At 49.1% G+C, this 14,064-nt stretch overlaps 5 protein-coding genes across 5 annotated transcripts; 2 read left to right on the top strand and 3 right to left on the bottom strand.

Annotated features, from left to right (window-relative positions):
• Nucleotides 1–826: 826 nt before the first annotated feature.
• On the top strand, nt 827–1,164 carry FIBRA_03472 (uncharacterized protein; the record flags this gene model as incomplete). Its single annotated transcript, XM_012325314.1, has 2 exons — nt 827–1,028; nt 1,079–1,164. The coding sequence occupies 2 exons, from the start codon at nt 827–829 to the stop codon at nt 1,162–1,164; spliced, it is 288 nt and encodes a 95-aa protein (XP_012180704.1).
• Nucleotides 1,165–2,408: 1,244 nt separating this feature from the next.
• On the top strand, nt 2,409–4,148 carry FIBRA_03471 (uncharacterized protein; the record flags this gene model as incomplete). Its single annotated transcript, XM_012325313.1, has 11 exons — nt 2,409–2,565; nt 2,620–2,760; nt 2,822–2,937; nt 2,996–3,116; nt 3,175–3,188; nt 3,239–3,405; nt 3,467–3,489; nt 3,547–3,628; nt 3,678–3,806; nt 3,872–4,015; nt 4,079–4,148. 11 exons carry the CDS (start codon nt 2,409–2,411, stop codon nt 4,146–4,148), a joined length of 1,164 nt encoding a protein of 387 aa, XP_012180703.1.
• A 643-nt stretch (nt 4,149–4,791) lies between these two features.
• On the bottom strand, nt 4,792–6,209 carry FIBRA_03470 (uncharacterized protein; the record flags this gene model as incomplete). Its single annotated transcript, XM_012325312.1, has 4 exons — nt 4,792–4,932; nt 4,986–5,459; nt 5,509–5,753; nt 5,810–6,209. 4 exons carry the CDS (start codon nt 6,207–6,209, stop codon nt 4,792–4,794), a joined length of 1,260 nt encoding a protein of 419 aa, XP_012180702.1.
• Nucleotides 6,210–6,233: 24 nt separating this feature from the next.
• Nucleotides 6,234–6,568, bottom strand: FIBRA_03469 (uncharacterized protein; the record flags this gene model as incomplete). The annotated part of the gene is made up of 2 exons (XM_012325311.1): nt 6,234–6,453; nt 6,510–6,568. The coding sequence occupies 2 exons, from the start codon at nt 6,566–6,568 to the stop codon at nt 6,234–6,236; spliced, it is 279 nt and encodes a 92-aa protein (XP_012180701.1).
• A 3,898-nt stretch (nt 6,569–10,466) lies between these two features.
• Nucleotides 10,467–12,690, bottom strand: FIBRA_03468 (uncharacterized protein; the record flags this gene model as incomplete). The annotated part of the gene is made up of 13 exons (XM_012325310.1): nt 10,467–10,563; nt 10,615–10,758; nt 10,814–10,942; nt 11,007–11,088; nt 11,152–11,174; nt 11,233–11,399; nt 11,450–11,463; nt 11,521–11,638; nt 11,691–11,806; nt 11,864–12,012; nt 12,073–12,241; nt 12,297–12,449; nt 12,504–12,690. The coding sequence occupies 13 exons, from the start codon at nt 12,688–12,690 to the stop codon at nt 10,467–10,469; spliced, it is 1,548 nt and encodes a 515-aa protein (XP_012180700.1).
• Nucleotides 12,691–14,064: the final 1,374 nt, after the last annotated feature.

Here is a 14,064-nt window from a genome sequence, read left to right as displayed (position 1 = left end):
TGCACAAGCGCAGGAAGCCCCGCAAGTCTTCAGCTTCAGCTCGACCCTGGCATAGTGCACCTTGATCGGCGGTTACACGCAGCGGGAATTTCCTGTTTTAGATACGGGATCCACACATCGGCGACGATTCGGCGTAGATCAGTGTCCGTGGTCTCCACTTTGAAAAGCTGTTGCTGGCGTCCAGGATGATTTCATCCTTTTGAATCATATATTTCTACACCTCAAACTCCTTGAAATCTTCTACTGGAAACGTACACCGCCAGGCTCAGACTGGTGATAGCAGTAAGTATGCCACTAATTCGAGCCTCCCTGCCTGGTTGTCGTTTTCATCTCCCCTAATTGAAATCAACAATGATACCTCGGCTCCGGCCCCAATCACGATCGTCCATGTCTACTAGATTTCGCTCTCATCAAGACCAGTTCTCTGCTCTCTTGCAAGTTTCATTATGCGTAGCATGTGCGCGGGACGATGTCTCACCGTACTAGTTTACAAGCTTACAAACAATAATGCAACGATGATACGAAACGGGTATCACGTCGTAGCCTGCATACGATTTGTTTAAAGAAAATGCTTTGTGAGTGCTGCCGAACATTTTCGACTATGTAGCCTACTGTAAGAAACCGAGTCCTCTGATAGCTCCGAAGCTGGCATACTGACTTCTGTTGTTTCTTCCTCCCTCAATTTGTGTATAGGACTCTGGGTACTCAAGTATGATGAGTCGGCATGTCATAGTCTGACGCGGAACAACAATAATTACATCATTGTAATGTCTCGGGTAGCGTTTTCCCAACGCTCCTTTCACCAGAATCCTGCCCCACCTTGGCGATGTCAATTCAGGTCGTAGTAGTGACAATTCGCTCGACTATTCTCATTATGCTTGCTGCCACCAATCTACTGCAGCCACAATTGACTGGCCGACAGCGCAGATTCCCTCCGGGTCCCAAACTGTTGCCCTTGATAGGGAACGTTCATCATGTTGCTCTGCACTATCAACAAAAGACGTTCGCTAGATGGATGCGCGAATATGGTATGTACATATCGGACAGAGTGACCGGATTCTCACATATTCCGGGACAGGTGATGTCATATTTTCCCGGTTACTCAACACGCCTGTCGTCGTTCTCGGTTCGGCTGGTCAGACGAAGCGCGAAGTACTCTTATAGGTCGCATTCAGTTTATATACGCGACATGTAAGTCATCTAACGCTACCGCAGTCGCGGAACACACTTATGTATAATCCATCAGGGTTGGAGGTAACTAGATCGCATTATTTATGCACTACAGCGATTAGTGGCGACGCCGTAGCAAATGGTTTCAGAAAGTTTTTCAGGCGGAAGCTACTTCACAGCACAATCGTCCAGTTTACCTAGCAGAGACTTAGACTCGGCTTTCAAGCTCGTCCAAAACCCTGCATGATTTCGTACAACACATTCAAGGAGTCCGCGGGGTTGTGGAGAACGAAGTTTGTACTGTGTTGCATTCGAGTAGATTTTCTGTGTAAGTCCAAATCAATCGCACGAAACTGCTTATAGACTCATCCGGCTCGCACCTTCACGGTCTACTGCTATCTCCGCACAAATCGCGCGATTATGGACAGTCGCGCGAACGCTATTGGGACTAGGTATGATTACAAAGATCTCGCTTCTAGGCAAATGTCATATAAGCAGTAACAGCCCGACGCCTGGGGGATTCGTGCCTTGTTCTCTATTAACTTCCATTCTCCATAAGGTTCCTTGGAATGCAAGAGATATCCTCATCAGAACAATGGTAAAGAAGACACTGCCTTGATGTTCTCAGGTATTGGGTTCAAGTCTAAGGACAAGGCAAATGCCGGGCCCTTTATCTCTATCTACATAAATCTGGATACAAGAAAGTGAGCGAGAGTTCTCTTCTTAGCCTCAACGTCCGAGAGATCCCACGATGCTCTCGCTTACTCTACTAGGCTCTGTTCCTTTATGCCTTGGAATTGTTTTAGTGATCCTCATTAGTGTTCGCTTCACCGTCCAGACTCGAAACCATGCACGCAGACTTCCCCCTGGTCCGCCGCCAATTCCGTTCCTTGGAAATCTTCATCAAATACCTCTAGATTATCAGTATAGGGTGTTTGCTGGTTGGGCAAAGAAATATGGTAAACAGTTCATCCACATGATGCGCAATGAGCTGAGTCATTTGGACCCGGCCCAGGCGACATCGTCTTTGTGCGGATCTTCAGTGCATCCGCTGTCATCGTCAGCTCTGCTTCAATTGCTCAGATATTGATGGAAAAAAGAAGTACTCGGTACTCTGATAGACCAGCTTCCGTGTATATTCACGATATGTCAGTCCTCTACTGATACGGAGAGGATCGCTTGTAACAGGTGTGTTCTCTTCAGGCTGGGTATGACCACAAATACGATATTTCTGCGCTATGGGGATGCGTGGCGTCGCCAACGAAGATGGTTTCGGGAAGCCATTCAAACAAAAGCCACCATCCAAAAATATCGACCTCTACACAACCAAGAGGCGTGTAATCTTCTCACAAGGTTGTGCCAAACACCCAACGCTTTTATGGCACATATTGAACTGTATGCTTTCTTTTCTTTTGGATAATCGGCGGCTAATAATCCATAGTTATGCAGCTTCACTTTTGATGCAGATATCTTATGGGTGGACGGTGACGTCGTTGGATGACAAATTTGTTAAGCTAGCGACTACCGTAACCACAGCAGTCATCGAAGCTGGCGGTCCAACAACAACATTAGTGGACTTCTTTCCTATAAGTGATTGCATAAATGCTTTCTCAATTATGGGAGTGTTTGTTGATGCATGCCTAAATAACAGTGAAGTATTGGCCACTTTGGCTTCCTGGATCTGGCTTCAGGATACATGCCATTGACACTGCTGAGCTGTTGCGAGAGTGGTTGGATATCCCATATGAAATGGTAAGCGGAAACATGGTGCGTCACTCCAAAGCTTGATTCGTGTTCAATTAAAAATCTAAGACATCACGTCTAGGCCAACGGGAATGCAAAGCCGTCCATTCTTGAATCTTTGATCAAGGAATGTTCCAGAGAAGGCGACCCAACTCCTGACGACAAAGAGAATATAAAAGGAGCCGTGACGTCTTTGTATGGAGGTATGTTATTGGCGGCCTCTTGTTACTTCATGGCATCTAATACTGTCTTGATGTTCAGCCGGGACGGACACTGTACGTGGCATATCATTATCCATTACTACTCTGTTAAGTATGTTATGTAGACTGTTACAGTGATAACTACTTTCATTCTCACCATGGTGCTCCATCGCGACGTGTTCCTCAAAGCCCAGGCTGAAGTAGACCGAGTGACTGGAGGCTCTCGGCTCCCTGACTTCGATGATCGTGACTCTATGCCTTACCTTGAGTGTGTGCTTAAAGAAGTTTATCGGTACGTGCCCTCTTAGCATGTTCCTTTGACACAGAACGATAATACAATTCTTTTATGACAGGTGGGGATGTCCGCTTCCGCTTGGTACAGCTCGTACATATTGGATTATCAAGTCGCGATACTGACATAATTTTCGGCAAGGCGTTCCTCATCGTTTGACAGAGGACGATGAATACGATGGACACCATTTGCCTGCGGGTTCAACAATTATCCCAAACATTTGGTGAGTTCACTCACTGTCGTCAACTCCTATCACATCTCATGTTTTAAAGGGTCATGACGCGGAAGCCAGAGATATATCCAGATCCTGAACGGTTTTGGCCTGAGCGATTTGAAGCTCTAGACTCTGATACTGCTGATCTGTACGACCCACGAAAGTTGATATTTGGTTTCGGTAGAAGGTATGAGGGGCACCTGCCGATAATTTGGCGTACCATTGCGTAGGTTTACTCAACCTCTTGTGCAGGATTTGTCCTGGACGTATTTTCGCAGACCATAGTGTTTGGTTGGCTGTAGCGAGCATCCTCTCTTCTCTAGACATACGAAAGGCCCGCAATGCAGCAGGTGAAGAGGTCTCGCCTGTCCCCGCGTTCAAATCTGGTATCGTAAGGTATGCGATGTTATTTTCATGGCAGAGCGCAACATGCCACTCAACTAATGAATATTATTACAGCCACGTCGTTCCTTTCGAATGTGATATACAGCCTCGTTCGGGGAAGGCAATTAGCATATCAGAATCTTAAACAGTACGAATTACACCCGTCGCAAGTGCTTCGAGAGAGCAGTCATCAGGAAAGGAATCAATCTCTGATCAGCCTAGAGCAGTCGCGCACGCTGAGCTATGAGTCTGTCCACCAATTTGAGCCCCTAATTTCAGAGTCAGCTCGGCAAAAGCTATGTGCACGCCCATGTAATCCAAGTAAGAACTCTTCAGGATATCCTTCTGCCCAGTGTGGTGGACTTGAAAACCTGCTAAGCTCGAACGGGCTTACACTAGGCCAGCCGTGTTCAGCCCAATGAGTTCCGCTTCTCTAAATGACTGAGATTTAATATCACACTTGAACGAAGGAGCGTGGCTTCGTGGCAGTCAGTCAATGGTCCTCCGCCACAACTTACTGCACTCGTACTGGACAAGACCATCAGAATTCTGTAAGGCAAGATCGATAGGTGGGATTTGAGATGCATTCTGCAACTCTACATCAGATATAGTATGCACACAATATACAATCCCACTTACAATTCAGTGAGTACAACTGTCCGGGGTCGATCGGAGCACTTCGAACTTCGCCTCTCCATTAGGTCATGAGCTGCTCCCCATACTGGTGATGGATTCAGCAAGCAGATAGATCATAACCTCGCGGAACGGCTATACAGGTCGTTGGTTCCTTACTTGCACTCCTCTAATTCTTCTTCGGGCACATTGTCCAGGGGCCAGCTCGCCTCGATCATAACGCATTCCTCCTCCGTTGTCTCTTCGTTCTCCGCATTTGCCTTTGATGTCATCCGCTTCAGCTCCTGACCGATTGCCTTAGCTGTCTCGTAGTGAGCGACGGGCACCCAAGTCTCCTCCCAACACCGACACTTTCCCTCAGCATCCTCTCATCCACTTCTGCGTTCGCCAGTGCCTGATACGGATTCTCCGCCGCATCTCTCTCGTCCTCCGTGAACACGACTGGACATGGCGTGCCGTCTTTCCCAGAATGTGCCCAGCCAGACACCATATCCATCAGCGCATACAACAAATCAATGGTCTCACCTTCCCACACAGCAGTCGCGTGATTGAAAATGCGGCGACGGAAATGATTCAACGGATAAATCAGACCATTGTGGGGGATTCTGTTGTGTGCTGCGGTACTGAGGATATAGTGGTAGTGAAGAAGACGACGACGGAGGTGCTCCGTCTCCTGTTTTTGATCTTCTTCCGATAGCTTTCCGAAGTCTCCCGGTAGCTTAGGCTTGATCATCCTTTGAGAGACTTCGTCCTCTTCGTTCTGGATGGCGCTGGGCATACCGGCGTGGAGGAAGAGGAGTAAGACAGCAGCATGCTGCCAGGTCTAGCACGCTAATATTCTGCAGGCTGCTTGGGTCTGTTCAAACCCTGACATGGCTGTCAGTCAGGTCGGGGTGGCGGATGCGGAAAATGTTCACGAGTTCATCGTCTGGCACGAGCGACGGTGGGAGATGGAGACAGTGACGAAGATTCTTAGCGTGCTCCGACGGTGATTGCTTCTCGTAATTGTAGAACTCTCTTCGGAACCGCCGGTAAGGTTTCCTCGGTGGGCCAAAGTAGTCTAGGTAGGCGAGCTCTTTCTTGGCTCCCGTTGTTAGCACCGACTCAGCGTCTTCATCTGAGATCATCGACTGGTTAAGAAGAGGCAGAAGAGATAGCAGAAGTGCGGCGTACACGGTCCTCTAAACGCATCCAGCTGTTCCCTTCGTCCATACCACAGCGGCACCGATACATCTGGCCCAAGGCAGAACCTCTCCTTCTCGAGCGAGGCGCTCTCGATCTGCTCGTTGAGCGGGATTCCCTCCTTCCCAGATAGCTCCTTAAGGTCTCTTATGTAATAGATGCTCCCGCCCGCGGGAAAAGCGATGGGCATCATTGTAAACTCAAGCTTGGCAGGCTGGTCCATAAGAGAGATGATACCATCTTCCTCGAGATGGAACCATATCTGGCTCAATTCGATGCCTTCACTAACGTATTCCATCACCATACTTGGTATCCCTGCCTCGTTCTCTGACGTAAAGGAGTAGGTGTGAACTTTGGGAATAGGGTGCCCTTTTGACCGGAGGAAGTCCATCGTAGCCACCTCACCGGCGAGAGCCTACGACTTGGGAATCAAGAGGGGATAAGGAATGCGCGCGACGAGCTGTAAGCCGCTTTCTAGGGTGATGAGGAAGGCGCGGTTGAGGCTACCGTCTCCAAGCTTTCGAAATCCGGCGATCGCTTCAGGCTGGCACCGCTGTGTCCGAGCAATGATTTTTACGAGTCCGGGAATGTTGAAGATGAGACTGCGCTCTCGGAGGCGAAGGGTCTCGTTGGCGCTGGGTACGTCACATTACGAATTAGACAGGGACGAGACAAGATGTAGGAGACTTACAGAAATCGCCCGCTGGTGTAATTGAAGAGTTCGCTCTCCAGATCCTTCTTGAAAGACATGGGATCAAGCTTATGGGAGAATTGACTAGAAGGTGGTCGACTGGTCGTGGTGCTGATATGGTTCCTCTTGAAAGAGAAATTGAGAAAGAGAGTGAGCAGCGATGACCACGCAGAGACGAGGAGACTTCAGCTGTAAGCAGTCGTAAAGAGGGAACACTGAAGGTGGAACATGCTGATATATGGTAGTAGTTGGGTGGAGGTGCTAGGGTGCTGATGGCGCGAGGAGGGCGGGGACTCTAGCAATCATACAAATTGGTCAGTCTAACGCTTACTCGGGTTCGTGCGTGCGTGCGAGATCCTGACTATGGCTGATATGTCAGTGGTGGTCGCTAAAATCCTAGAGTGATGAGTTTGAGCCGATTCAAGATCGTCTTCATCCTGGAAAATCATCGGGCGCCAAACCATGCCATCGTCACAAACTCGGACCGCCATGGATATACATGATCTTACAAGGAAACAATTCGAACCTCTGACACCCACTCTGGGTCCTGTGCAATATGCCACCATCTCTTGAGGTTGTATGGGTCGGATGAGACCATGGCCGTACTTCCTGACCTTACACTCGAGTCGATTGCCGCCTTTATAAGTGTCCTAATACTTTCTGCCTTCACTGTTTGCACTTGCGATCTTCAGGTTAAGCTCTTAGCATAACAATAAAGATAGAGGGGTGTCCTCAAGAAAGTTCGTGTGCCTTCCGAGTATATGATTCGCCGCGCTTACCACTCCCTATTGTGAAGGGGGACATAGTACGCGCTTCACTGGATTCTTCACTTCGAATGGTCGGTAAGGCGTGGTTGGATATCTTTGAGTGGTGACCTGATTCACGTCCAGGGGGGACTGATGCTTTTGGTGCGTTTGGACGGTATTCATATCCACCATGGCTTTCTTACTGTCCTCATAACCAAGCATCTCAAAGCGGGACACAACGAGTTCTGTGGTTCACGACATGCACAGATCGCTTCGACACAATCATGTGGAGGGATCTATGCCAGTGCTCGAGCTGATACCGCAGTGACCACCATGAGTGTGTCTCTGTCCGCGCGGGTAATAATTGATGTGGACGATGTTAAAGCCATGATCGCACATATACCCATGGCGCACTAATCGGCAATTGACCATGGACCTTGTTGATCATACTTCTGAAATCAACTGCTCCGTGTCCAGGATGGGTCGTTTCTGTCTTTGATGTCTTCACAGCTCAGCACTATTTGAGCCACCTCGCCTTTTCTTCCAGTCTGGTCGTTTATATAGCTTTCCTATGTTTGCTCATGGTCTCGCAAGTTCGTCGTCAGAGTGTGTTTTCTGTGAGTCTTTCCCGAGTCATCCACTGGCCAATCCACTACTCATGCTTCTTTGCAGCCCATTTCTCTGCGAAATAATTGCTATGCATCAAGCAGCGAATGCTCCTACTTCTCGGTGCTGTTGGAGAATTGGCCCTAACACTTGTGGTGCCATCCTTGATGACGTCTCTCCCGGAGGCGTGAGGCGACATCTTAGAGCTGCCCACTTTGCAGAATGGAACGGGAAAGACAGGACGACCTGCCGATGGGGGCATGCAAATGGGACGATGTGCGGGAAAGCTTTACTCAAGGATAGCCTCGGGAAGCACGTCTCGACCGTGCATCTCCGGGCAACAGGGGTGCAATGCGATGGCTGTAATGAGCATTTCACTCGTCGTGATGCGCTCCTTCGGCATCTTACCGCCTACTGCTCGGGAGGGAACGTTTGAATGTTCCCGCTCGCTATCGCAGTGAGTGCCCTTGTGCCTGTCTACTTCATTCATTGAACATGTGCTTATGTATACCATTCATTGGAAAAGGGTTTTCCATCGTCTTTGATAATCGACCGGTGCGCTTCCAAGGACCGTGCTGCGCAATGTGCAGTGATTCGCGAGCAGCGTTTATGTCAGCATTTTTGACATTTGTTACCGTGTTTTGTTGCATTGTCCCATATGTTTTATGTTGTTCTAACAATTGTCCTCCTTATGTTGTTGTTTGCTAGGGTGCTGTCAATTCTGAAGTGGCCTCAGCCGTGGCACTCTCCGGTTTATCACAGCTATGATGCTGACACTGTCTTAAGTTGACAGTTTCTTTCGTCCTTGGTGATAGTGCCAGGATCACTCGATAATGCCTGGGAGGTTGAACATCGACTGAACTCTCCACGCAGGAGGTGCATCTCGCGGTTACCAATGCACACAGAAGAAGTGATTTCGTCGGCCAATTAATTACAATGAACGTCTCCGACTATGGATGTTTTCATTGTGTTCCCTGACGTTCAATCTTAGCGGACTGCACTGGCAACGCCTCTGCCCGGATTATGGCAAATGGCGAGCAAGCTAACTACGCAATGGGCGAACGTGAGGACCATATGATGGTTGTGTTCGCGAGCTGACTCAACGCACGTTCAAAGCCATCTTCATCTGCTCCACTTACTATCTCCTTTACGCTTTGGACGCCGAAGCCTGGAAGGTAGGCTTCACGCTCATAAGCGTTCATCAATCTTAACGAGCAATCTCCAGGGCGAACCCGCTATCCCACCTGCCATCCATCGCAGCGATGCAAGATACTACTCTGTCCTTGTATACGACAACTTTGAGATCGTTACCGCCTTCTCAAAAGGATTTATGGCCACTCCAATTTCAATAGTCCTTAACACCACTCCTACATGGAACACGCGTGCGTCCGGGGACACAAAAATGAGGTCCAACGAGACAGAGGCTGGAGTACCGAGCATGTACACCCATGTGACGTGTTGCTCGAGCGTTGCCCGTGACTGATGAATGTCTGAAGTTCGTCTACTTTTCTGGGGTTCCACAGCAAAGTAGACCCTAGAGCCTCGGTGACTCGCGCGTGGTGATGGTTGGAGAATGTGCCATGGGGAGGGCTACTGGTTCTGGGCTCATATTTGATCGGCATCGGCATCGTCACACTCATTCATCCCAGTCGGACTCTTGTTCACAGCTTACCTTCAGAAAGTTGGAACCTCAGCCGCGATTATGGGGCTCTTATGGGCTTGTGCTGCCATTGTGTATGGACACCATGCAAGCAAGAAAGCCTATCCGTTGCCACCTGGCCCCAAGAGGATCCCAATCTTGGGAAATCTCCACCAGCTCCCCCTGGAACAGCAACATAAAGTCTTCGCTGAGTGGGCACGCAAACATGGTAAGTGCAGGCGATTCCGAGCATTATATTGAGCTCAGGAACGCCCCGCATTTCAGGTGACGTATTGAACATCCAAATATTCAACAGCCCGCAGTGGTGATCAGCTCTTTGGAGGCTGCGATAAACTTGATGGAAAAGCGCGGGTCGAAGTACTCTGATCGGCCTAGAGCAGTCGTGCACGCTGACCCCTGCTTCAGAGTCAGCTTGGCGAAAGCCATCTGCATGCTCGTGTAATCCGAGTAAGAAATCTTCAGGATTTCTTTCCACCCAATGTGGTGAACTTGAACACCTACGAATATTATGCCTTTTTGTCCAATTCTACTGATCATGTTTCAGGGCTGACCCTCCGCAGCAATGGAGATCGATCTTGAAGCCATACTATCAGAGACGAGGTAATGTCTTGGCACAGATACATTGCGCCACCATGGTAGAACCTCTCGCGGGGACAAGCTACCTCACCCTTTGAAGCTTGAAGGCCTATCTGCTGTCCGAAATCTTATTTCTGAACTGTGTGGCAAATCATAAGGATAGTCAAAACTGCTAGTGGTTTCCCAAGTACCACATTTCGAAAGCCCCCGGTCCCAACTCGCTAAATCAAGCCTAAATCTATCTTGACATTCTCAGAGCGGTCGGCTCGTCATCTTGAACTCCAAACACCCACAGGCAATCTGCACTGTTGCAGATCTTCAGACATTGTGAAGACGTACAGTGTAGCTCCACTATTCCCTGCGCAAGGCTCATACACCACCTAGGCCATCCATGTTCAAAAGCCTAATAAGTTCTGCTTCTCTCGATGACCGAGGTTTAATATCACACTTGAACGAAGGAGGGTGGCTTTGTGGCACTCAGTCAACGATCCTCCACCACAACTTACTGCACACGTACCGGACAAGACCATCAGAAAATTTCGGCTCAGGTGTGATCTCTTCACCCGCTGCATCTCGAGCCTTGCGAACATCGAAAGCAGACAGTATGCTTGCAGCGGTCAACCAGACTGTCGAGTCGCCGAAGGTTCTACCAGGACAGATTCTGCCTCATCACACTAGTCAGATCCTTCCTTACTGTCTGGTGACCAAGCTCATACCGTCGGCCAAAACCGAATACGGCTTTGAGAGGATCGATTGCAGCTATGGTGTCGGCATCGAGGTTCTCGAAACGCTCCGGCAAGAAACGCTCTGGTTCTGGGTATACTGTTGGATTACGCATCATCGCCCTGAATGATAAGGATATCCATGAGTATTTCTGGACAATCAACAGCAACAGGTGTATAGGCATACCAGATATTCGGGATAATCACAGAACCTGTGGGGATATGATATCCACGATATTCATCGTCAGCAATGGATTGATGGGCTATTGCTAAGGGTAATATTGGCTTCAGTGACTACGACAGATCGGTTCAAGCAGCCAACAAGAGCTCACCTAATGGGACCGGGCATCCCCAACTAGCCAATCAGGGAGGGTCAGATAAATCGTTCAGAGCGCGTCGAAATGACCACAGACCGATAAACCTCTTTGAGTACATGTTCTAAATAAGGCAAAGAAGACCTGTCGTTGGGATCGGGGAGGCGCGAATGTCCCACGACCCTGTCGATCTCTGCTTGGGCTTTCTTGAAGACTTCAGGGTGCAGAACCATCGCCAACATAAAAGTGAGAAGGACAGTAACGGTCTGCCGTCCGTTTAAGAACGAGTAAGGTATAGCAATGATGTAGACCGCACCGTTTCAGTGCCAGCTGATTAGTTCAAAAGTTCATTGAGCGTTATATACCCCTCAAGTATGCCGAAATCACCTATATAAACCTGCGCGGCAGCACCCTTGATATCGTATTCTTTCTCAGTGAGACCGCCATTTACAGAGCCCTGTTCAAGTAGAGAAGTGAGGAACGATTGCCTTGCCGTCCCACCTGCCTTTAAGATTGTCAGTTATTGGCAGAAGCAGGCTACATCGGTCTCTACTCACCATCGCGCTTTTGACTCTCTCATACGGAATATCGTACAGCGCTCTTACCAAATGTGAAAGTTCACGAGATTTCCTCTGAACTCGTGCACCAGGCATCCAGTCCGGCACAAATCGCACTATAGAATGCTCCATGAGCATGTGCTTGAACAATGCTATATAAGAAAACGGCGCACAGACGGAGATGAAATCGATTATAGATGAGCCTGACCCACTCAGCACAAATATTTTTCTGAGCGTGTCATCTGCGAATCTCATCAGTTCGTCATCGGGAGACGTTGCAGGATGTCCGTAAGCAATCTCCAGCATTGTGGCACCCGAGAACCTGCACTCGATCATTAATATCCAGCAAGATGACACAAAATTCGTCGGTTGCTGGACACACCTCTTAATGTGCCACTCAAACTCAGCCGGATTCTCCAGTAGCAGAGATAATAGCCATCTCGTGCCCCGCCGTACAAGAGGTTTGTGATTTTGTTGAGAAGACTTTGTTTGAAAAGCCGTCTGGAACCATTTACGATGTTGGCGCCACTGGTTTCCGTAAGGCAAGGTCGCTAGGTGGGATTCGAGATGCATTCTGCAACTCTACGTCAGATCTAATGCGCATACAATATACAGCTCCCACTTGCAATTCAGTGAGTACAACCGTCCGGGGTCGATCAGAGTACTTCGAACTTCGCCTCTCCAATAGATCATGAGCTGCTCCCACAGAGTTGATGACCAACGCTGGCTTGCGGAAGATTTGGAAGTAGAAAACATCTCCTATACACGCCAATGAAGTTCAGCAGTCAAAGCGTTCATGGAGCTTCCTCGTACCGTATTTCACGGCCCATTGAGCGAACTCTCTCCATTGATACTCAGAAGGAAGTTGGTGTACATTGCCTAGAATTGGAATCGGCTTGGGGCCTGGCGGGGGTCGATGCGCTGTTCTGCGACCAGAGAAGGTGAAATATACCAGGATCAAGATGATGACACCGGCGAGAGCTCCAGGACTATAAGACATGGAAGTACTGCGCTTTATCGAAATGGTGAGGGGAACGTGAGATGTTCATCCACAAGACCTTGAGATAAAGATATGATAGTATTCGCGGCCGCGTTGTTCAGGTGCCTGGCGACTGAGCATCTTAATTTCGGCTGTGGAGAAATCATGACAAAACTATTTGATGCGGGTGCATCTACTCCCGCTCTGAGATCGGAGGGGAGCGCCGTTGAGAAAGTGCTGTGCGAAAAGGACTAATTTTAATTTCATTTGAAAGTGCTTAACGGGCCAGGCGCACATCATATACCTTGCTCACCCGAGCGTGACAGGCCTCGTGACACTTTATAGTGCTCGCCACGCGACACTTGGCCATCTGGATGGCTATCGTCCTCCCATTACAGGCTGCTTCGGGGCCTGCCTTCACATGGATTCGGCCAGAGCCTATTCTCATGCGCATGACATCCTGTGTGCACATCAACAATGCACACGCCCACACCTGTCTGATAAGACTCCTCAACAAATGCTAGTCGACCATGCAAGCATACATATCGCCTGATTGTCCGCCGCGTAGCCAAAAGTCAAGAATAGAAGTAAGTCTTAAGACTTAAGGAGAAAGACCCAGGAGCGACTCCAGGTCCGAATACAAACTAGAACAACTAGACAAAGAGGTCAGGTAGCAGAAGATGGGTTCATAGAGCATGATCATACACGACGTACGCGCAAAGAGCATGGATGGAGCAGACCATGCATGGGCATATATGCAGTGGGCTTCAAGGCAAACTGTCTGCAGAAAAGAATGCAACGTCAGTCCCAATCATGAAAACTCTACTCTAGGATCACGTCTACCACTTCATGACGCGAGCCTAATCTGAATGTCTTCAAATTAGGCATTGGACCTATCATATTGACAATCCGATGTAAGTACTTGCAATCACAATAAGGAGCTTGCCGGATAATAAAATCACAGACGCAGCTCCCGTGACCATCCCGGCGAACTCCGAGGACACTGGACAGTGAGGACCAGCGAACATTGTTACACAGCGTACAGGGTGGAATGCTGGAGGCTGAATGACTGTCAAGTTCGCTCGGCGCGCGATCCTGGGTTGTCGTCGCCGTCAACGACAGCGGCAGCGACACTGAGTAGCCTTTGGGCGTGAGTGCTGGGAGGTGTGGGCGGGCAGTGCATGGTGAAGCAAAACTCTAGGCTGGCGTTGCGTCTACGCTAACTGGAACGTTGATACGAACGTCTTACTGCATGAGGCACGCACACAATAGCCTTCATGCTCGACGAAGATGTATGCGCGATGACTGTTATTACTGTAAATCATCGCAACAGGCTGTATGCTGATTGAGACTGTGCGTGCGCCGTGGTACCCAATGGCATGTCGGTCAAAGCAT

Source organism: Fibroporia radiculosa (genome assembly GCF_000313525.1).
Source record: "Fibroporia radiculosa TFFH 294 genomic supercontigs, scaffold2041, whole genome shotgun sequence".
Taxonomy (NCBI): Eukaryota; Fungi; Basidiomycota; class Agaricomycetes; order Polyporales; family Fibroporiaceae; genus Fibroporia; species Fibroporia radiculosa.
Note: the sequence above shows the minus strand (reverse complement) of the source record. Positions and strands in the feature narration are given on the sequence as shown.